General features: G+C 40.4%; 1 protein-coding gene across 7 annotated transcripts in view; it reads left to right on the top strand.

Moving 5' to 3' along the window:
• LOC136668150 (prolyl 4-hydroxylase subunit alpha-2-like) overlaps nucleotides 1-23,154 on the top strand; it is a 79,977-nt gene that overhangs the window by 31,100 nt on the left and 25,723 nt on the right. For 4 of the 7 annotated variants that reach the window (XM_066645475.1, XM_066645473.1, XM_066645469.1 and 1 more), the window contains exons 9-12: nucleotides 7,132-7,202; nucleotides 8,795-8,894; nucleotides 9,383-9,436; nucleotides 11,959-12,024. In XM_066645475.1, coding sequence (XP_066501572.1) covers nucleotides 7,132-7,202; nucleotides 8,795-8,894; nucleotides 9,383-9,436; nucleotides 11,959-12,024 — 291 coding nt within the window. Of the gene's footprint in view, nucleotides 1-7,131; nucleotides 7,203-8,794; nucleotides 8,895-9,382; nucleotides 9,437-11,836; nucleotides 11,897-11,958; nucleotides 12,025-23,154 lie in introns of all 7 variants that reach the window. The other 3 variants (XM_066645474.1, XM_066645471.1, XM_066645476.1) reach the window with 2 other exon arrangements.

Genomic DNA, 23,154 nt, shown 5'->3' with positions numbered 1-23,154 from the left:
CTGTTTTCCCCACATCCGGGAGAGTTACAGTGTGGAGAAGCCCCAAAGAAGAGTACCACCCAGACTGTTGCATGCCCAGAGTGAAGCATGGGAGTGGATCAGTGATGATTTGGGCTGCCATATCATGGCATTCCCCTTGGCCCAATACTTGTGCTAGATGGGTGCGTCACTGCCAAGGACTACCGAACCATTCTGGAGGACCATGTGCATCCAATGATTCAAACATTGTATCCTGAAGGCGATGCTGTGTATCAGGATGACAATGCACCAATACACACAGCAAGACTGGTGAAAGATTGGTTTGATGAACATGAAAGTGAAGTTGAACATCTCCCATGGCTTGCACAGTCACCAGATCTAAATATTATTGAGCCACTTTGGGGTGTTTTGGAGGAGCAAGTCAGGAAACGTTTTCCTCCACCAGCATCACGTAGTGACCTGGCCACTATCCTGCAAGAAGAATGGCTTAAAATCCCACTGACCACTGTGCAGGACTTGTATGTCATTCCCAAGACGAATGGACGCTGTATTGGCCGCAAAAGGAGGCCCTACACCATATTAATAAATTATTGTGGTCTAAAACCAGGCGTTTCAGTTTCATTGTCCAACCCCTGTATAATATATATATATATATATTCATAAAAACCAAGGATAACAACTTATGTCTTTACCTTGTGCACAAATGTTTTATATCATTTTATACAGTGCACCCAGCCTGGCAATTTTGAATATACATGTCCATTATAAAAGTGGATAGTTTTTGTTCAGCTCATGAAAGTTTGAAAAATGCCCATTTCGAACTAGTCACTGGGCTTTCACCACATATGTTCAAACCTGGTATTAAAATAATCTGTGGTGTCTCAAAGTAAATAATTATGAAACAAATGTTGAGATTTTTGCATCTTCTGGCTGGAGTACAACACTAAATCAGTGTGGTGCTGGGTGTGCTTCTATAACTTTATTTCCATCCATCTATCCATCAAATTTCCACTGCTGATCCGGGTCACGGGGGAAGCAATCCAAGTAGAGAAACCCAGACCTCCCTCTCCTCAGTCACTGCTTCCAGCTCCTCCGGGGGTATATCAAATCAAATCAAATTTATTTATATAGCGCTTTTCACAACTGATGTTGTCACAAAGCAGCTTCACAGAATTCCAGTAAGACAAGATTTGACATGAAATGTAAAGACAAATGTAAAACCCTCAAGTGAGCAAGCCAGGGGCGACAGTGGCAAGGAAAAACTCCCCCAGCTGAGGAAGAAACCTTGGGAGGAACCAAGGCTCACAAGGGGTGACCCATCCTCCTCTGGTCAATCTACTGGTGATGATAGTTAGTGGTCCATGAGAACTTCAGTGTAGGGACAGCTTCAAGGCACTTGGTGGTTGCTGGAGCGTGGGCAGCTGGTCTGAAGCGTGGAGGAGGATCTCGACAGTCATCCATCAGTGTCCAGACAGACAGGTGGGCAGTCGTTTACTCGGAAAGATGGAAGGGGATGGAATTAGTTTTGAACTGTTTTGTGTTTGTAAAGTAGAAAATATGAAAATTTCCAGAGTGTGGCTAATGACTCCGGCAGATCTGACTATGACAGCATTAACTAAAAGGAGAGAACCAGAAGGACACACAGACACGGGAGCATCCTGAAACACTGGCATCCCTCCGCTCCACCGTCAACAAACCTGAGTGATCGCGAGAAGCGGCGGGACGACAGCACCAGCGTCTCAGTATACTATATAGTATACCAAGGCATTCCCAGGCCAGTCGAGACATGTAGTCTCTCTAGCGTGTTCTTGGTCTGCACCGGGGCCTTCTCCCCATTGGACATACCCGGAACACTTCACCAGGAAGGCGTGCAGGAGGCATCCGGACCAGATGCCCGAACCACCTCAACTGGCTCTTCTCAACATAGAGGAGCAGCGGCTCCACTCCGAGTCTCTCCCGGATGTCCGAGCTCCTAACCCTGTCTCTAAGGGAGAGTCCAGATACCCTGTGGAGAAAACTCATTTCGGCCGCTTGTACCCGCAATCTCGTTCTTTCAGTCACTACCCAAAGCTCGTGACCATAGGTGAGAGTTGGGATGTAGTTTGAACGGTAAATTGAGAGCTTTGCTCTTCTGCTCAGCTCTCTCTTCACCACAACGGACCGATACAGAACCCGCATTACTGCTGCCGCTGCACCAATCCACCTGTCAATCTCCCACTCCATCTTTCTCTCACTTGTGAACAAGACCCCGAGGTATTTAAACTCCTCCACTTGAGGCAGGATCTGACTTCCAACCTGGAGAGAGCACTTTATCCTTTTCCGACTGAGTACTATGGACTCGGATTTGGAGGTGCTGATCCTCATCCCTACCGCTTCACACTCGGCTGCAAACTGGCCCAGCAAGAGCTGGAGGTCCTGGCTCGATGAAGCCAACAAGACCACATCATCCGCAAAAAGCAGACATGGAATCCTGAGACCACCAAACCAGACACCTTCCGCCACTTGGCTACTCCGAGAAATTCTGTCCATAAAAAATTATGAACAGAACCGATGACAACGGGCAGCCCTGATGGAGTCCAACTCTGATTGGAAACCAGTCTGTCTTACTCCCAGCCATATGGACCAGACTCCTGCTTTGTTTATACAGGGACTGGATGGCTTGTAGCAAAAAGCCCAGTACCCCGTACTCCCAGAGCACCTCCACAGAATATCCAGTGGGACATGGTCGAATGCCTTCTCCAGATCCACAAAACACATGTAGACTGGTTGAGCAAACTCCCAAACACCTTCCAGGATTGCGAGGGTAAAGAGATGGTCCTGTGTTCCACGACCGGGGCGGAATCCACATTGTTCCTCCTGGATCCGAGGTTCAACTATCAGTCGGACTCTCTTCTCCAGTACCCCTGCATAGACCTTACCGGGAGACTGAGGAGTGTGATCCCCCTATAGTTGGAACACACCCTCCGATCCTCCTTCTTAAAAAGGGGACTCAACACCCCAGTCTGCCAGTTCAGAGGCACTGCCCCCGATGTCCACGCGATGTTGCAAAGACGTGTCAGCCAGGACAACCCCACAACATCCTTGTCTTGAGGAACCTGGGGCGAACTTCATCCACGCCCGGGGCCCTACTGCTAAGGAGTTTTACTCCCACCTCGGCCACCTCAGACCCAGTGATAGACGAGCCCTCCCCAGGGTCTCCAAACTCTACTTCCTCTGTGGAAGACATGCTGGTGGAATTAAGAAGATCCTCGAAATATTCCTTCCACCGCCTAATGGCATCCCCAGTCGAGGTCTACAGCTTCCCACCCCCACCATATACAGGGTTGGTGGAAAACCGTTTTCCCCTCCTGAGTCGCCTGATGGTTTGGCAGAAACTTCTCAGAGCAGACCGAAAGCCGTTTTCCATGTACTCACCAAACTCCTCCCACACCCGAGTTTTTGCCTCAGTGACAGCTGAAGGCGCGAGCTGCTCTTCGGTACCTGTCAGCTGCCTCCGGAGTCCCCCAAGCCAACCAGGCTCGATAGGACTCTTTCTTCAGCTTGACAGCCTTTGGATTGCCACCCCAACAGGCACCGACAACCTTGCAGCCACAGCTCCGTTCAGCCGCCTCAACAATGGAGGTCCGGAACATGGCCCATTCGGACTCAATGTCACCGGCCTCTCCCGGGATGCAGTCGTAGCTCTGCTGGATGTGGGAGTTGAAGAACTTTCTGACAGGTTCCTCTGCCAAAGGTTCCCAGCAAACCCTCAGCACACGTTTAGGCCTGCCAGGCCTGTCCAGCGTCCTTCCCCGCCATCTGATCCAACTCACCACCAGGTGGTGATAAGTCGAAAGCTCAGCGCCTCTCTTCACCCGAGTGTCCAGAACATATAAAGTCGATAATCGAAATGCGGTGTAGGGTATCCTGATGCCAGGTGTACTTGTGGTGACACTTATGCTCAAACATGGTGTTCATAATGGACAAACTGTGATGGGCACAGAAATCCAATAATTGAACACGACTCGGGTTCAGATCAGCGGGGCCGTTCCTCCCAATCACGCCCCTCCAAGTCTCACTGTCATTACCTACGTGAGCGTTGAAGTCCCCCAGCAGAACAATGGAGTCCCCAGAATGAGTACTCTCCAGCACCCCCTCTAGGGTCCCCAAGAAGGCCTGGTATTCTGAACTGCTGTTCAGTGCATAAGTACAAACAACCGCCAGAGCCCTTTTCCCTGCGCCTTCAGTTTGGGGAACTACCCTCTAGTCCACTGGGGTAAATCCCAATGTACAGGCGCTAAGCCGGGGGGCTATGAGTAAGCCCACTCCTGCCTTACACCTCTCATCCTGGGCAACTCCAAAGTGAAAGAGCATCCAGCTCAAGGCTATTGGTTCCAGAGCCCATACTGTGTGTCCAGGTGAGCCCAACTATATCTAGCCGGTACCTCTCAACCTCGTGCGCCAGCTCAGGCTCTTTTCCCACCAGAGAGGATACATTGCATGTTCCAAGAGCCAGTTTCAGTAACCGAGGATCAGAACACCAGGGCCCCTGACCTCGGCCGCCACCCGATCCACAATGCACCAGACCCGGATTACTACCTCTCCCACAGGTGGTGGACCCATGTTGCTCCTTCTGGCTGAGCCCGGCCAGACCCCATGAGTGAAAGTCCAGCCACCAGGCATTCGCCAAGGAGCCCCTCCCCAGGCCCCTGTAACCCTACTCCAGGCGAGGGAAGCTGTGTCCCTGTTTTTAATCTCTTCATCTTGGTCTTTATGGATTACTCTTTTTCTGGCCCATCACCTAGGACCAGTTTGCCTTGGGAGACCCTACCAGGGTCTATTGCCCCCAACAACATAGCTCCTAGGCTCACGCAGGCATGCAAAGCCCTCCACCACATTAACATGGTGATCCAGGGAGGGGATATAATAACTTTATTTTTGATGTTCAATTTATGATGAAATATAAAACCCATTTCCCCAATGTCAACCTGAAACAAAATGTTAAATAAATTTTCATAAACATTTTGTTATAATGATAATAATTCAAAGTATTTGAAATGCTTGCAAAAATGATGCTTGATTCCATATTACTCCACCATTTAAAGAGGCTCAAGATGTGTTGGGCATTCTCAGGTCCCTTGTGGTATAACATGCAAGCAACTGCCTCCTTGACCCACAGGTTCAGGATTCAAATCCTGAGCTGGGCCACGGTGACAGAAAAATGTTTTTGTGTATGGTGTTAGAACTGTGTACACAAATGTTAGTCAATCTTCCAGTACAGTGTTTTATTGTTGCTAATAATACCCCAAAACTGAAATAGTATAGATTTTTTTTTTTAGTATATATTTTTTCCTTCCATGAGCAAAGTTTTGCACAGACCAAACCATAAGGTCTAGAGACATGAAACTAGTACTACTCTTCTCCCACTACTCAGGCAAATTAAATGACCCCAATCAGCCTGATGGTTGCACTATAGAGCAACATTTTGGCCCATTATGTATAATTTTTTATAATGATAATAATTCAAAGTATTTGAAATGCTTGCAACAATGGTGCTTGATTACATATAACTCCACCATTTAAAGAGGCTCAAGATGAGACTAGGTATTCACAGTTCCCTGGTGGCATAACATGCAAGCAGCTGCTTTCTTGACCCATAGGTTTGGGATTCGAATACCGTGCTGGATTGCTGTGACAGAAAAATGCTTTTATGAATGCTGTGAGAACCTTCCATGCTGCAATGTTCTGATAGGGTGTTTTATTCTTGCTAATAATACCACAAAACTAAAATGCTGAATGAAATCCTTTTTTTCCCTGCATATAAAAGTTTGCCCAGACCAAACAATACAATTTAGCTTGTTTTCATATTACTCCACCCTTTCAAGATGCTCAAAATGGGGCTCTGCAGAAGTCACTTGTTGCTTAACATGAGAGCAACTGCCTCCTGACCCATAGGTTCAGGGTTTGAATCCTGAGCTGGGCTGCAGTGATTGAAAAATCTGGTTGCTGTGGGAGTGTTATATGTAGAGAATGTTACAGGAAGGTGTTTGAATGAAAAGACATCGAATGTTTATAGGAATTGCAAAATCTTAAACAATGACTGAATTTGTGCTTGATTCCTTACTGATACTCAGTTTCAAACAGTGTAATGAATGATTGAGGAAGGCTGTAGTGCAATCTTTCAGTGATTTACTTTGAATGCAGATAGTCAGGGGTTTGAATCCTGTGGCTGTTTAGTTTGGTGTGTTTAATGCACGACTCCTTGTTCATCCCAACATTAAAAGAGTGCAATGAAAAAGTGTCCAAGCACATTCCACAAGTGGAGCAACCTGTTAGTGATTGACCTTGGAACTAGACTGTCTAGGTTCGAATCTCACAGATGTGTAAGTGGCTAAACTTGAATGTCAAACATTTCTTTATTTAAGGTTATTTCACAAATTGAACATAGAATGAATACATTTTGACGGAATTATTTCAAAAATTGCTACTCTGAAATGATTAATTTATTCATGCAAGAGTATATATTGACTCAAATTTTTAATAGTGTAATAAATACAGTGAAACACCAAGTATGCATGTAATGCTGCTTCATAGCAGTTTGCTTTGTAACTGAATGGTCTTGGGTTTAAATCCAGCAGCTAGTTGATGTGCTGAGTTGAAGTATTTTCAATGCAAAATGTCAGATGTTGAAAATTTCAAGAGTGTGTCCAAATCAGAAAAAAAAATGAATTTAGTTAAAGCAAAAAGAGTTGCAGTGAAACCCATGGTGCCAAATAATGCCGTGTCTTGCATGGCCCCCTGCAATTGCTGCTTGCGGCTATATTTATACATTGTTTTTTCTCTTCACTCTGTTCTTTAATGGCCAGGACCCCCACAGAGCAGATAAAAACCTTAGTGTCACTGCTGGACCTGAGAATAATTCACCAATAAAAAAATATGCAGCCAACATAGTGCTAGTACTACTTAGATTGACTGAGTTTCTTTGCTTGCCCTGTTGCCATGATGATGATGATGATACCTATCTAGCACAGCATCCCTCACTTGAACCTGCAATATACAGCAAATATTTACAAATGTATTTATGTTTACTGCTTGTATAAATTTCTACATCAAAGAAATGTAAACAAGAGTTGAGGGAAAAGACTTCTAACTCTTATGGCTTTATCTGTCTAGCTTGCCAGGGCCACTGTGCGAGATCCAAAAACAGGAGTACTGACAACAGCACATTACAGAGTGTCAAAGAGGTAAGTGAGAAAGTTGTGCAAATTTTGTAAGCAATGCATTATATCTTAGGTTGAATACTCTCTTTAAGAAAGCAAGAAAATGTATTGTTAATCATGTACACTATCATTAATTACAGTAATTTCAAAACAATGCACTGTATTGTATTGAACTGCCCTCCATTCCCAGCATCCGCTACATACCTTCACTCCACCTTGCATGTGTTATCCCCGTGGAGTTGTTCTTGGATAATTGATGGGACTATTTAAGCACATTCCATTATTAAAAATCCACCACTCGCTCCACCACCTAAAAAACTTAAAAGCTGCTTATACATGCAGTTTTAAATTAAGGCTATATTGTTTATAATTACTTTGACCAGAGGACCATGGATCCTCCCAAGGTTTTTTCCGCCAACTTCAAGGGAGTTTTTCCATGTTGTTATCACTTTTCGTCTTGCTCACTTGGGGTTATTAATTCAGATTTTTGTTTTAATTCTCAATGTGTGCGAAGTTGTTTTGTGTTACCGTCAGTTTGTACTTGACCTGGGTATTTCTACTACAACTTCTTTCTTCTTCTTCCTTCTTTCTTCTTCTTTTTCAGGATCAATAACTCAAGAACCACTTAACAAAGAAACATCCTTCAAATTTTGTTGCGTAGGTCTTTTAAAGGGCAAAGCAGCTTTTTTTTTTTTCTCACGTAATATTCTAAAGGTATTTAAAACTTGTAAAAACAAATTCCCACATACTCGTAATGAGCCATTGTGACATCATCAGGTTTAAATTGTCGAACCAACTTGAACAGGTTCTACTTTAAGCCTCCTTGTCTCTGTACTTCTCAATCTACTGTTGAGTCTCCATAATCTCTTACGTACATTTTTTACATTCATTAGAACAACTGATCTATCTACAACAATCAGCCATAACATTATGACCACCTTCTTGTTTCTACATTCATGGCCCATTCTGTCAGCTCCAATGACCAGAGAGGAGCACTTCTCACATCTCTTGCTCTTTGTGCATATTTTGTTGTCTTTGTTTGTATGTTTTGCTCCCTTCCACCCTGTTGTTCAGTGGTCAGGACCCACACAGAGCAGGTAGTGATTTGGGAAGTGGACCATTCTCTGCGCTGCACTGACACTGATGTGGTGGTGTGTTAGTATGTGTTGCACTTGTAAGAGTGGATCAGAAACAGCACTGCTGTTTATTGTCACTGATGATTAAACATTCCTAACTTTCAGTGGATGTCAATGTAAAAATATTACAAGTCATTTTGGAGCATTTTTGTTGGCCCATTGATAATGAAATGCTCACTCAAAGAGAAGGACACTCAGTGTGAAAGACAGCTTCTGATGTTGTCAACTAAAAATCAACAAAAATAGAGATAGATTTTTATTTCTTAGTTTGTTTGCAATCCATTAGCATTATATTTTGCTGATTACTGGTATTGCCCAACTCTACAGTATAGTTTAACAGTATACCAGCAATGAGCAAAACACGATGCTATTGGAGATACATTTTATTTCTTTGTTTGTTTGCAATCCATTAAACCATATTTCTCAGCTCTATAAAATACAGAATTTGTTAATGTGTCCCTGTGTGTTTGTAATCTTTAGTGCATGGTTGGAAGAAGATGAGGATCCAGTCATCGCACGTGTCAACCAGAGAATGGAAGATGTCACTGGTCTATCAGTTAATACTGCTGAACTTCTTCAGGTGTTTAAATACTCCATAAAACTAAAACTAAACATTTAATATGATTTAAAAGTGTAGTCTCACTAAAGAGCCAAAGAACTTTCTTTGATCCACTAAATATACAGCTTGGGTAATTTATTTTTCTTTTGATTTTTTGTTCTTTATTGTTTTGCTCCATGGACTTTATATATTTTTGCATGCTATTACACTTGCCTGTTAAATATGTATATCTACCTACATTGTTAAACACTCATGTTAAAAAAAAAAGACTGGAATGATTTAATGTAGGTAAAACAATCAGATTTTTTTTTTCCAATATCTGTTTGTGACCCTTCAAATACATCTAAAAATCTCTAAATTTGATATATCAATTGCTGTCAGAATGTAAATATTGTTTAATGAAATAACAAATTCTTCTAAAATATATTACATACTCCATCATTAATCTCTCTCTCTCTCTCTCTCTCTCTCTCTCTCTCTCTCTCTCTGAATGTTGTTTTTCCAAACAGGTTGCTAACTATGGGGTTGGAGGTCAATATGAGCCACATTTTGATTTCTCCAGGGTATGAATTTTATATATAAACAATGTGCATAAATTGTATTTTGATTTGCAAAAAAAAAAAGTTTTTATCAAATGTGTATACACCTATACAAGTACTTAAACAGTTTCCTTGTGGTCTTACTGAAAAGTCAAGACCATTATATGTTATACTTTGGTAAAATTCCACAAGGATTAAACAACACAGCACCTTTCTTACCTAAGTAGCCTTATTCAGAACGACCAGTTTCAGCATCTGTTCTTTTATATGACAATGAGCCATAGCTCACAGACTTACTGCTCACATAGCTTGTGACACACAAATGTTTTTTTTAGCCATTTGTGCTTGGTTCTCGTTCATCTCATTTACTTTTTTCATCATATGTAATGTTGGTTTGCTAAATAAAAACACAGCTCCAGCTCTGTGTTTGGAGATAATCAGAAGGATCTGGGCAGACCATAGAAAACAGCCTATGGTGTTTTTTTGTTTTTTTTAGTTCACAATTTTTTTGTTGGTAGGCAAGCAATTCAGATATCCAAATGAAGGTGCTATTGCACTGATTTATTTTTTTTTATAATGTTTCCTATTTAAATGTTGATGAAAAAGTTAAAATAATCTACTGTTGTTAAAGGAGCAATCTGTAATATTGACACCAATGCGTTTAAAATCGGAACTATAATACAGTTTCAAAACATTGGAGAGAGCTGCCTGCATTCCCCCCCTCCTACCCAGACATGAAGCTCGAGCAGTTGCCAGTAAAACTGAATGAACAAGCAAGAGACGAGTTTAAGAACTTGTGCTGTAAAAGCTAAGAAGAATGTGCCAAAGTCAACATATTTACACAGAAAAGTGTTCATTATTTCACTAAAACACCTATCTACACAATAAAATGAACATGTGGCTGCAATTTCCCTGCATTTACAAGAATTTACTGTCCAAAACCACCTGAAATATTTCGACTAGACAACACTGGTGTTACTTATCAATTTTCCTTGAACCATAAATATAATTTAGGAGGCAGATCTTATGCACAATTTTCGTAGTCAAATATTCCGTTCCACTTTACGTGTGTCCGTTCACGAGTCATACTAGTGTTATACGCCAAGTTGTAGAATTCTCTGTTCCACATTAAGAGCTGAAACTAGCGCTATAGCTTTTGAAACTTTTTGAAGCAACTGACTTTATTAATTTAAATCACACAAACCAATTATATTATTCAACCAATTTTTCACAATTTTTGTATTCAAGCATTTAGTTCCACATTAAATGGGTCTACTTAAGAGTCTTATTTGCTTTGTTCTCTAACTTCTTATTGAATACTTATTTCCATCTTAAACAGCTAAGTGAAGCTAAAGCTAGCGCTACGATTTATAAACAAAACTTGTTTTGAAACACTTGTTTCCTATTTTATCAATTTAAAACACAACCAAGTGTACATCAAGTCACTAAAACATACTTCTTCCTAGTAAAACGCTTATATTTGCTGTGTACTACTAAGCTTGATTTCTCAGTTCCACCTTAAATAGGTGAATATGCAAGGCTTATCAAGTGCCTCACTTTCTTTTTATAAAACACACAACCAATGGCGTTTACTTCTTTTAATCTATACATAGGCGTCTGTACTTTGATACTTTTTCAGAAATTATTTGCTGTTATCGGTTCAGGAGAAAATTAGCCAGCTCTGGCTCTGTTCTGTTCTGTTGCTGCATCAAAATTGCCTCCAATTTTCAAACACAGGGCCAATTTCCTATCATTTTACTCTGTCTCTTGTCTTGGACATTTTTAGAAGGGCAGTGGGGCTTTTTGGGTCTAGTAAAACATAACATTAACTATGTTCAGTTGGTCATTTAATGGCTTTGAGGCACTGTAGACCTCGCCACATGGTGGATTTTAAAATGATTGGAAAGATGGCGGGATGACAGGCAGGGCCTCAGAGGGCGGGATCATAGGAAATCCGCTCCGGATTGAGAACTTCTCAAGGAGAATATACTACTTTAGCAATGCTGTGAGAGACAGCAGTATTTTAGCTTTGACTTCCTTAATCTATGATCACACACCCTGAACATTTTATGACTAAGTACATTAAATATCCTACAGATTGCTCCTTTAAACTGATTCAGTTTTTTTAATGGGTAAAGGATAGTTGTAAAGGATAGTTAGATTTCACCTTTAAATAATGATACTTTAACATGTTATTTTGTGGATGTATTGTATGTTTTATGTCAGATTTGAATAGTGAAATGTTATTTGCTGTTGATTCTAAATTTATTGTTACAGTTACAGCTTAAAGTTATTGAGCATGTCTTCTTTTTTTATGAGTCATTTCCTTTGAGTGTCTATTTTAAATTTTTGTGAAGAACTATCTGAAGTAGAAAAACCCAGCTATGTTCACTGTGAGTTTAAAGCTACAAACGTCTGTTGCAGCGTCCTTTTGACAGCAACCTCAAGGTTGATGGAAATAGACTTGCCACCTTTCTGAACTATGTAAGTATTTGTAGTGCACCCTACTCTGCTTTTGTCTTTACTTTTTAATTTTATCTTCATAGAAAGATGAGCCCGATGCTTTCAAATCATTAGGCACAGGAAATCGTGTGGCTACTTTTTTAAATTATGTAAGTATGTACTTTTGACATGACACTCTTAAGACTGTTCTGAAAGTTTGCAAGGGGTCTTGGCATAGTTGGCTTTTTTCAAGTTAACATGAAATTTGCACGTTGGCTGTTCTGTTACTAAATTCAAGAAGAGCGGTTGACATGATTGAAGAGCTGTGCATCATGAAATAGAATATGCCTTAAAGTTTAGGGGCAGGTTACTCACAAGTCAAGAACAGTATAAAGAATAATATTATTATGATGATGTTTAATTTTTCTATACAAATGATACTGCAGATAATGTGTTTGTTTTGGAAGGAGAAAATATAGCACCCCTGGTCATATTACATGCTTTGTTGATTTTTACATATTACACGCTTTGTTGATTTTCAGAGTAAAATAGTACATATTTTTAATTATTTCAGTTAAGTTTTATTTATAGAGCATTTCTCTACAACTGGTTTGTCACAAAGCAGCTTTACAGAATTCCAGGTCCTAGCCCCAAATGAGCAAGCAGATTGGATAATAAGCAAGGAAAAACTCTCTCTGAGCCCAAGGAAGATACTTTGAGTAGAACCAAGACTCAAACAGGGAAACCATCATCTTTTTTATTCAAAACAATCACAGTGCAGTGTATAAAAATACACCAGTATTAATTATGTATTGTAGAGTTATAAGTTGAATAGGTTTATATAATGCCATGATAAGAGTGTGATGATAAAATGCAGTGAGTGGCAGGTGAACAGTCATAGGAGTCATAGTTAAAGCCCATTGTCATGGAAACAGACACTGGCACATGCAGAAGGCTTCATGACAGATATGCAGCAACCCTCAAATCTTGTTCTGGGGGCCATGTAGATGTTGTCTCATGATCAAGGCAGCCAGGGGCATCCTGATTCAGACAATCTTTCTCCAGCATCAGGCCAGACAGGATGGACAGTTGTTTAATTTAAAAAAAAAAAAAAAAAATTTGTAAGTGCCATATTGGGGACTGATTGTCTGGATTGAGAGCGTTGCACTTGGGAAACAATGGGAAAGATAAATGTAAGATAAATTAACAGATAAATGTTTCTCACACACAGCCTGTCTCTCTGCACTGGAGTGGGTCTTACAACACCCAGAAGCAGAGAAGCTTACTGGCTCTGTGTATCAGGGCAGAAAAGGACCACACTGTCTAACATAATGAGGAGAATAAAAAACATGAAATCAGTTAGCCACAATAGTATTTTGGTACGATCTAATTGAAAGCTGTAAGCAGGTCAGACTCTAATGTTTTTCTCTGCTATTCTGAGTGAGTTACTCATACACAGATCTTATACAACCTTCAGCAATCGTGTTATTTCACTCGTGTTTTTTTTTTTTTTACCGTCTGAGAGACTACAAACACAAACCACAATTTTTTTGGCTCATTCTTTTCCCCCTGGGTAAACAATCTGGTCCCACTGTCCCTGCACTTTGAGAGTGGAACAGATTCTTAGAGGATACAGTTTTATCAGGACTGTCTGTCTAAATATTTTCTCTGGTTTTGCTTAAAGTTTAACAGTGAAATTCTGCTCGTTTGAAAGTGTGTGTGATCAGTGAGAGAGGTTTCAATGCTACAGTGAAGCTGAGGCAGAATTCTTATGTCTCCCTACACCCTTCATAGGACACAGTTGGTCATAAAATTATGGTTTGTGCACTCAAATAGTCCATTGTATTTTGAAAATAATTTTAAATGAGACAAAAGGTTCAGGTTTCCCTGTCAAATGAGTATGTTATAAAAACAATCACTGTGGTGGTACATTTTTCTGTCAATTTTGCTGTACATTCGTGGTGGTACACTCAAAGGTACGACCAAAGTACCTTTAATTAGGGAACAAAATTGTACTTTATTCTATCTATTTCATACATGCAATGGCATCTCTAGGATTACACATTTCTATAATGAAAAACTACAAATATTCTTTTCTCTTTCTGGAGAAGTGAATGTAATGTACCTTTAGAGAACACAACTGGATTGAAAAACACTTTTATACCTTTAAAGGTACATTTACACTGTTGGTACCTTAAGTGATCAATAATATACCTCTACTGTAACTTTTTTATTATCAGTTTTACTATCTGTGATGTGCATCTGTGATGTAGGGAGTATGGTTATTCTTTGGGGCACAGACTGAGTTCTATTGACTGACTCAAATACTGCTCTGTTTACAAACATGACATGGATAAATGGGGTCAGTGATCCATACTTATATTTTTTCATTTTAATGTCTCAATGAGGACTGATGGTGCTGACAGAAACAATAAAACAATTCAAATATTGCCGGTTTTATTTGAGTTATGTGGATTGTTCTCAATCTAGCAGCTACTCTGTACTGTGATGTCAGCTGCAATACATGAATAAAACTATAAGTGTGATGACAGCACAGACATTTCCGATTACTGCAGTGATTTATGCTCATAACCACTACATCTGTACCTTTTTCCTAACAGGAGTCTAATAACAAAATGCTTGAATAAATCAATAAGTTTTCAGTCTAGACTTCAAAACTGTTTGTCTAAATCCCCAAAATTGACTAGAATGTAACTCCCAAGCTTGGGGGTTTTAATCCAACTGGAGGAAATGTAATAATTCTTTGCTTAAACAGGCAGCCAACATTTCGTGATCTAATTAGGCCTAGACCTATGCATAAATCTTGTGTAATCCATGTTTCTGTGAGACATATATCATTGGCTCTGGTTTGTCAGCTGTTTGCAGGTTAAAAGGTATAAAAAGTTTATCTGAAGCCAACTGGGCTTGTGTGAAAATATAGATGCCTTCACAAATTACTGAATTTAATTCATAATTGAGTGGAGTTCTAACTCCATTGTTTTGCTCTGGGATTTTAATACTCATGTTGTCAATGACTGGGAAAACTTGAGAGGATTGATTTGGAGGAACGATCTGGTAGGCACAAATGTAGAGTGACAGTTGGCTGGGAAATCTGATAGAGGGCTCTGTCCAAAGTGATTTCAAATCTCACATCCAAGAGGTTTTCTACACATTCTGAAGGAAGTAGGGGACATGGATTTTGAATGTTGTGAAAGTTGCTGTATGTAACTGTGGTCAAAAGCTTCTTGGTGCCTGTTACATCACCAACCCAAGGACCCGGTGGAGAATGCCAGAAGTGAGGAAAGCTGTCAAACAAATGATGAGTTAAGATTAGATAAAGGCTGAGCAAGTGTTATGTTGATGGAGGTGTTTGAAAACTGAAGACACTTTGACCAAAGCATTTTAGAATAATGTTCTTTGGACTTTGTGAAGGAAATTTAGTATTTATTTAGTAAATAAATTTAGTAGAAAATGTATTGTATCTCATTAAGAGCTGGTATTGGAGTTGTTTTCCCATGTCTGTTTAGGTTTCCTCCAGGGTCCCTGGTTTCTTCCCACAGTCCAAAAACATTAAGTATAGGTGAATTGGCTACTCTTAAAAAAATTTCCTTCTGTGAGTGAAGGAGTGTGTATGTGAATAAATAAATATTTGTATGTGCGTATGCCCAAATATGGACTGGGCCCTTATCCGGAACCCCCTAGTGCTTGTTACAGTCCTCCAGGTGTGTTGTCGTTCCAGATTAAGAGTATGCTTTGCATGCTTGACCGCTGCTTCTTGTCAGTGTGTGTGAGTGGTTGTGTGTTGAATGGAATGGTGTTCTGTGCAGAGTTGACTGTAAAGCATCCTTGGGTGTCTAGAAATTACTATTTGTTTTTCTTGAGTCTAAGTCCCTGAGGCTAGTAATGCTATTTGGCTTGAATGCTATGACCAACACAACCATTGTATAGGCAGAAAGGAGCAAACTGGTGCTTCACCCCAATATACTTCAGGTTAGAGTATCTGCAAAATGGTCTTCCACTCTCTCGACCCTGAGAACCCAACTGTCATGCAAGACCTAGGGCTCCAACTTTCATATCCACTTCCACAATATATCCACAAAAAGCCCCCAGGACTCCCAGGCCATCAATGGCATGCACATTCATAAGGCTACTAAATACTTGATTTATGCTGTGGTCAAGCACTAGTATGTTCTCTTTCACCCTTACAGTGGTGGTTTTGGTCAATGTGGCTAACCAGGATAATTTCCTAACAATTGTTTTCAGCACAACTGACAGATTAAATGCAGACCTGTTTTGAAAGACAGGGGTCTCACTCTTTTTGGCATAAATGAAACACACATTCCAATATACAAACATCTTACCAGTCAAATGGTGGTGGTTTTATAATAATAGGGCTTTTCTTCTTCCATAAAATGAATTCTGCAGATGAAACAGTATGTCCTAGAGACCCCCACTCTTTAAATCAGCAAAGATGAATGGTACTTAGGGTTTCTAGAACTTGATTGGTCTGCACAATTCATTTTAAGGAAGAAAAAGAAAAAAAAAACCCTGCAATTATAATTGTAACTGATGACTACTACAGTAAGGTTCTAGCATTATGTGCTTGGACTACTAAAAGTATGTTCTCAAATCTCAGTTTTGATTCTGTTGAACACTGTTTTGACTTGGTATAGAAACACATAAAACTCATGCCTCTTTCAAACATGAATCCCATAGAATTGAATCCCACATGAATCCCACAGCAGGTGATTTTCTGCATCAGGAACATTCTTGTAGCAGGAGATGGAACATGTTTCACACATGGAACAGCGCATGCAGGAGAAACTCCAGAACATTTCCCCCTCTGTTCTCAAATGCACGGACTCAGACTTTACCCAGAGTCTTTACTAGGATTCTACCAGTATAAAGTCCAGGTAATGTCATGGATGAATGATGTTGAAGGTGGCATTTCCACATTCAGCTCCTAAAGGTCAACTTCAGAACAATTCTGGATTACTGTGCTTGTGCGAAAGGGGCATCAGTCAGGACTACATCTTAACTAGCCATAGTCTTCTACTTGTCTCAGATTTGACAAAGATATTCTTGACTATAGCCCTATGCTATGATCCATGATATTCATGACATGAACTGATTAACCCAAGAGCCTGAGAGTTGTCGGGTTTTACCTGACCATTGTGTATGAGAGTGATGATGATACCTACTGGATTGCAGAGGTTGATTATTCTTCTTATGTTTTCTATTTGAGATAGAGCTGGGGCTGGATACCATGATTCAGCTGTTGGAAAGTTTAATTAAGATTAATTTCATATTAATTCAATATTTTATTCTGATTCTGTTATACTTTGTTTTAGGTTACTGTGAACTCTTTCATAGTTGTTTGTCTCTTCTCTGCCTGTGTATCATTGGTTTATAACCTTGATGCTTGGGGGAGGGGTTGTTTACGGAACAACTGAGGGTGATAACATTTTCTATAATATGTGTTTGCTCCCACTGACGGTGGGAGGGAGTAACCAAGTCGCAACCAGGAAACATGTTTATAAACTTTTTTCACTTTTTACTTTAAACTAAAACATCCTTACTCTTTTCACATGCACGCGGCTGTCTAATTCATTCTCAACAACCTCAACCAACATCACAATCCAACACAGCCCTGGTGACTTGTAGCTCCATGGGTGGAGCCTGAGTAACATGGCCTAAATTTCAGGGTGTTTCTGGCCATTTGTTCAAGGTTTGCTGGAATATTATATAGCCTCTGCAGACTTAGTCAAGCAGCTGTTACTATAGAAGGTGCGTGGACATGCTGCAACCCCTAGATGGTGGCTGGTGTTGGGATGGAGGTTTTGGATAACCGGTGTGTTATAGTTCATGTCTCCCTGCATCTCTGGTTGAATACTGGGTAAGAGTTACCTATTGTTTAACTTAAGATAGTTAAACGAACTGCTAAGGACACTAATTTGGCTTAACTATGGCAGCACAGATGGATCTAATTGCGGCACACCCAGCAGCAGCGGTACAGTGACCTTCTAATTGGTGTTATGTATGATTGTTTTTGTACGTGATTTCTCTTGTTTTATGTATTGTTTGTCGGGCAACAAACACCTACAGCCGGCATGATCTCATTAAAGTCGGACTTTGTAGCCCCGGCTGTGCATGGATAGTCATCCCAGCGGGGAGAAGGCACAGGGTGAGAAAGAAGGCAGATAAGAGGCTGCAAGCTGGCAGGCTAGCCAGGCTATGGGGGCAGCTACTCAAACCACCACTTCCTAGCCTATTTCTCATGAATGCCAGATCTCTCAAGAACAAAATGGATGACTGAGGCTACAGACAGTGGCAAATAACACAGTGAAAAATGCATGCATTTTGCTTATCACGGAGACCTGGTTTCACAGATCCATCCCGTATTCTGCCATTGAGCTAGCAGGCTACACTACACAGTGCCATGCCAGAACAGCAGACTCCGGAAAGATCAAAGGCGGGGGACTCTGTGTTTATGTGAACAATGCCTTGTGTACCAACACAGTGACTAGACAGTCACTGCTCCCCAGATTTTGAATATCTGACTGTTAAATGCAGACCCACTTATCTCCCAAGGGAGTTTACGGTGATCATAATAATGGTTGCTTATATTCCGCTTGGATGGTAATACTACCGTGGCTGTCTGACTTTTGCACGCAAGTATTACCAACAAACGGCAAGTATCCTGACGCCGTGAATATTATAGCAGGGGATTTCAATCATGCGGACTTAAAGGCAGTATTCCCCAACTTCCACCAGCATGTAAAGTGTGCTACAAGGTGAAATAACACTCTGGACACAATTTAGGTGAACTTCTTCCTCTCTGTCCTTCAAACCTCAAAACCTCGTTTTTTCATCCTTTTTTCAACAGCTTGCCTTCGTCCCCTGCTTTCTGTTAAGGATGCGTTCATCTCCTTCGTGTAGGCTACTGTACTCTTCACTGGCCTTCCTTCTAAGACCATACACTCCCTTCAGTGTGTTCAGAACTCTGCTGCTCAGGTTCTCTCTTATTCAAAAAAATCAGCTCGTATTACCCCTGTTCTTAATCAGCTCCACTGGCTACCTGATTTACTCCGTATTCAGTTTTAAGTTCTGCTCACATAAAAAGCTGTGCACGGTCTGGCGCCAGCCTACCCTAGGGGGAATTTGCCTACAAAGATGAGGTGAATCAGCTGTCAAAATGGTGCAGGGCTATTAACCTTCTCCTTAACACCTCAAAGACCAAATAACTCATTATAGATTACAGGAGGAAGGAAACAGAGATCATTAATCATCAGTGGGGAATTTGTGGAGAGGGTGGCAGACTTCTGTTTCCTGGGAGTTCATGCACACCTCTGAGCAGAAAAAGGCACAACAGAGACTGTACTTCCTGAGAACACTCAGAAGGAACAATATCACACAACGACTGCTGGTAACCTTTTACTAAGCCATCATTGAAAGCATACTAACATGCATGTGCGTAGGGTAAACCAGCTGCACTGTGGCTCAGAGGAAAGCACTCCAGAGGGTCTTTTTAACATTATAAAGGAAATCTCCCATCCCAGTCATTCCCTGTTTGAACGGTTACCTTCTGAGTGTCTGAGTTGGGGAAGTGGAAATGTCTCTGAAAGTGACCAGTCTAAATTCTGTAGATTAAGTCCAAAACAGTCAAATTTGTTTTATAAGAAAAAATTAAACATATTAATCTCACACTACAGTGTCCATAACACAACACAGCATTTAGTGTCCAAATATGGGGTGGTTGCAGACTCTAATCACGTCCCCTTGTGCCCCAGCTCTGAATCCGACTTGTGGGAGTGTTTGTTTGTGCGGAACAGTCAGAAAGCAGTGTTTGTTCTTTACAGTGGCTAGCAGAGTCACATGACAACAACATTTGCAAAGTGTGCTACAGGAGGAGGAGGGAATGTGAGCTTGCCGCCTAGAGGAAACAGGATTGGCCTTAAGATCGAACACAATTAAGCAGATACAGATCAGTAAAATAATGCTGTGATCGGCCCCGATAATGATCTTTCAGATCACATCAGGACATCCCTAACTTGAAGTCAATCAGTGGCTCAAGCCGGTTGAGCAGTTCCTTGCCAGTGAGGAAAGAATTTTTCCAATAGGGGACACATGGACAAGATGAACCACACTCACAGGCCCTATAGTTATGAGTATGTTCGCCACAGATTTAATAATGATGTCAGATAGGAGTAAGGCATGATTCAGAGGGAATAGCTTTGTAACTGCAAATTTCTGTTTGGTTCGGTGTGCTGCAGCCCACACTGGATTGAAGAGTGTGGATGACATCAAAGTGATGTCTAATGCAGTGTTGATGTTCTCGTATGACCTTCTTTTCCTGGAATGTGGTCAAATGTAATATACGAGCGGCCCCCTTTTTTTTTTTTCTTTTAATGACCCAAGAACTGTTGGACAGGTGGATCATCTTGGACAACTGCAGGGTTATTGATGGTCAAGCTATTTTTTGGGTTTAGATAAACTACCATGTCATTACTGGTAGGAGTCAGATTTTCACCCACCTGATTAAGTTGGCCTGAAATAGGCTTGTCTAAGGCTGTTATATTACTGCTGTGGTGATTCCTGTCTTTGTGGTTTAACAAGCAGGGTTTCCACCAAGCCTGCCTGTAACAGGTGATTGGAGACTGAGAGAACATGTGTTCAGCCAGGTTTGGGAGGAATCTGTTGAGATTTTAGTTTAGGTCTTAGAGCTTTTAGTTCTTCTCTGGCCATGGACTGTTCCGCTGCAGTTTTTGATTGCATTGTCTTTTAATGAGGTAATAATTTCTGATCATCTCTGGCTTTTAGCTCAGAACTTGTGCTTTCACAGCTTCTAACTCAATATCCCAGACAGATGGGGAGTGATTCAGTTCCCTGACTATGTCCTGTAAAACTGTGTATTCAAGCTCCCTTTTTAGGCATGTCGGAGTGGCTACTCAAAGCTGTTTTTGGATTTGTTATAACTTGTTGTGGGAGGGTTTAAGGTGTTCTATTTATAGGGTATCCATTTGGATGGCAGCCTTAATTAAGAATTGTTTGAAGTCCCTTGATTCAGTGAAGGAACATTTGCCAGGTAAAAGGGCTCAGTGCCCTGGCAGTATATTCTGACAGTGTGGTTTCAGCTTGCTAACACCAAATTCACCTCATTCAGGGAGGGTTTCCTACTAATGCTTGGTGACTGGGGGTTGTGTGTCATATGACATAATGCTTAAAGAGATATCCTGTTTGATTTTTTTCACCTCAACAAATACAGATTTTATGTTTAGTATTTGATTACTTACCTCCACTTATGTAGAGAGATGGCATTAGTTCAGTTCAGTTTGTATTTATGTATTATAGATAGTACGGAGTCCAATAGGAAAAAGGTTCTTACAAGTAGTGAGAAGCAAGACAATGAATAGCTTTGTATGTAAATAAAATAATTTTATAACCTGATAGAACTGGCTGATATGATGAAATTGTCTGGTTTTAGTTAGGACCCTGCCTGGACTCTTAGGCTATGATATGGCCTGAATCAAGATTAAAATATTTCATAGATGTGATCTCTATGTATATATGAACAGAGCCTATGGCTACAGATTTTTCTAAAATCTTAGCTGTAAATGGCAGGTTAGAAATAGGTCTATAATGTTCTGTGCTATATAAGCCATATCAGAGGACATATCAGACAGGTTGGAGTCTACAATTTCTTATTTTATTATTGAAAAAGTCCTTCTATTTTGATATTGTCAATAGGTGGTCTCTGGGGTTCAGCACCTTTCTGATTCTTAGTAAATTTTGAGATAATGCTAAATAATATTCTAGGATTGTTTTCTGGTTCTCAATTAGAGATGTCATATTCTGAACGTGCACTTCTATACTCAATAATTATTGCAAAAATTCTGAATAGGGACCTGGGGCCTCATTTATAAAACTTTATTTACACTCACTGTGGAGTGAAGGTGTGGGTGCGTCCAAAGCCAGAAAATAGCAGATGCCTAAATAAAAAAAAAAAAAATTTAGATGTATAGATCAGTGTGTAAAACCGTCTCTTTATAAATCACAATCTTCTTCAAAACATGCACAGATGAACCAGCCTCATGTTCCGCCCACATTTACCTATATGGGATTCTTCGAAAGATAAAAAAGGAAAAACTTTATTGTGCGGTAAAAATTACATTGTTTCAGAGAGGTGAGGTAAAATGTGTTGTTTTATGGCCTCAGTCACGGCATTACAAACAAACGCAAGTTAGCTGAGTGACAACATGTGTCTGCAGCAGTAAACAGTGTTGAATTGGCTCATTAACTTGTCTACATCATCCACAAAAAAATCTTCATGATCTCTGAAAATATTGTCACATTATTTGTCAGTTAGCTTGGTTTTAGTAGTGCCAAAAAAGCCATTATGACAAAATGCATCAGCCTCTTTGCCTATTTGTATAGGCCTGCAATTATCTACAACAATTACCAGCAAATAACAAATGACTGTGTATTTATTATAGAGTTTACTTTCTTATAATAATAATAATTATTATTATTATAATAACAATAATAAAACTTATGGCACTCAAAACAGATAAAAAAAAGTGCTTTACAAATGAATTTATTACAGTGAGATAATACAGAACAGATTAAAAAATTTAAATGAAAAAATCAGAGTAAAATACAGATTGAAATAAAACAGTACTACTAATAAAGTAAATTAAAATACAAGCAATGTTACTTTATTTTTTATATATTATAAACAAGTGTTAACCTTCCTTAATTGTTCTTTTATTTTCCTTTTGTAATCTTCATGCGTTCAAGACAGATACGTGTGAGGATGGTTTGCACATTTACTTGCAATTCTCTATTTTACCACATGATGTCACTAATTTATGCTCTCTACAAAGACTTATGGCTATGCATGTATCAAACCTGTCTGCTTAGCCTGTCTGTCTGCTGTCTGGCCACGGCTCTGGTTTGTCAGCAGTGCTTTATGCTACTCTGATGACTAACTAATCTGAGCAGCACCCTTCCGCATGGGGTGGATACCAATCTGCCCTAAAAGACCAGGCTTCCTCTCAAAGGTAGACCTATAAACTTAGAAAGTCTATAAACCCCATATGATTTTCTAAACACCACTTTGACATCCAACGGTGTAGTACCCAAAGCCTGCTATAAACTTCAGCAATGGGTCGCATTGGTATAGGGCCAGAGTTTCACTGAGGGGGCAAACCTGTTTGACATGTGAACTGGGGAGATAAGTGTTCATGTGTGAAGGCTTTTCCACGAGCTTTATCCTTTTTTTGCTATGAATGCATGTCTGG

The sequence above is a fragment of the Hoplias malabaricus genome, chromosome 15 (assembly GCF_029633855.1).
Source record: "Hoplias malabaricus isolate fHopMal1 chromosome 15, fHopMal1.hap1, whole genome shotgun sequence".
Lineage (NCBI taxonomy): Eukaryota > Metazoa > Chordata > Actinopteri > Characiformes > Erythrinidae > Hoplias > Hoplias malabaricus.
This window is presented reverse-complemented; position numbering and strand designations above follow the sequence as displayed.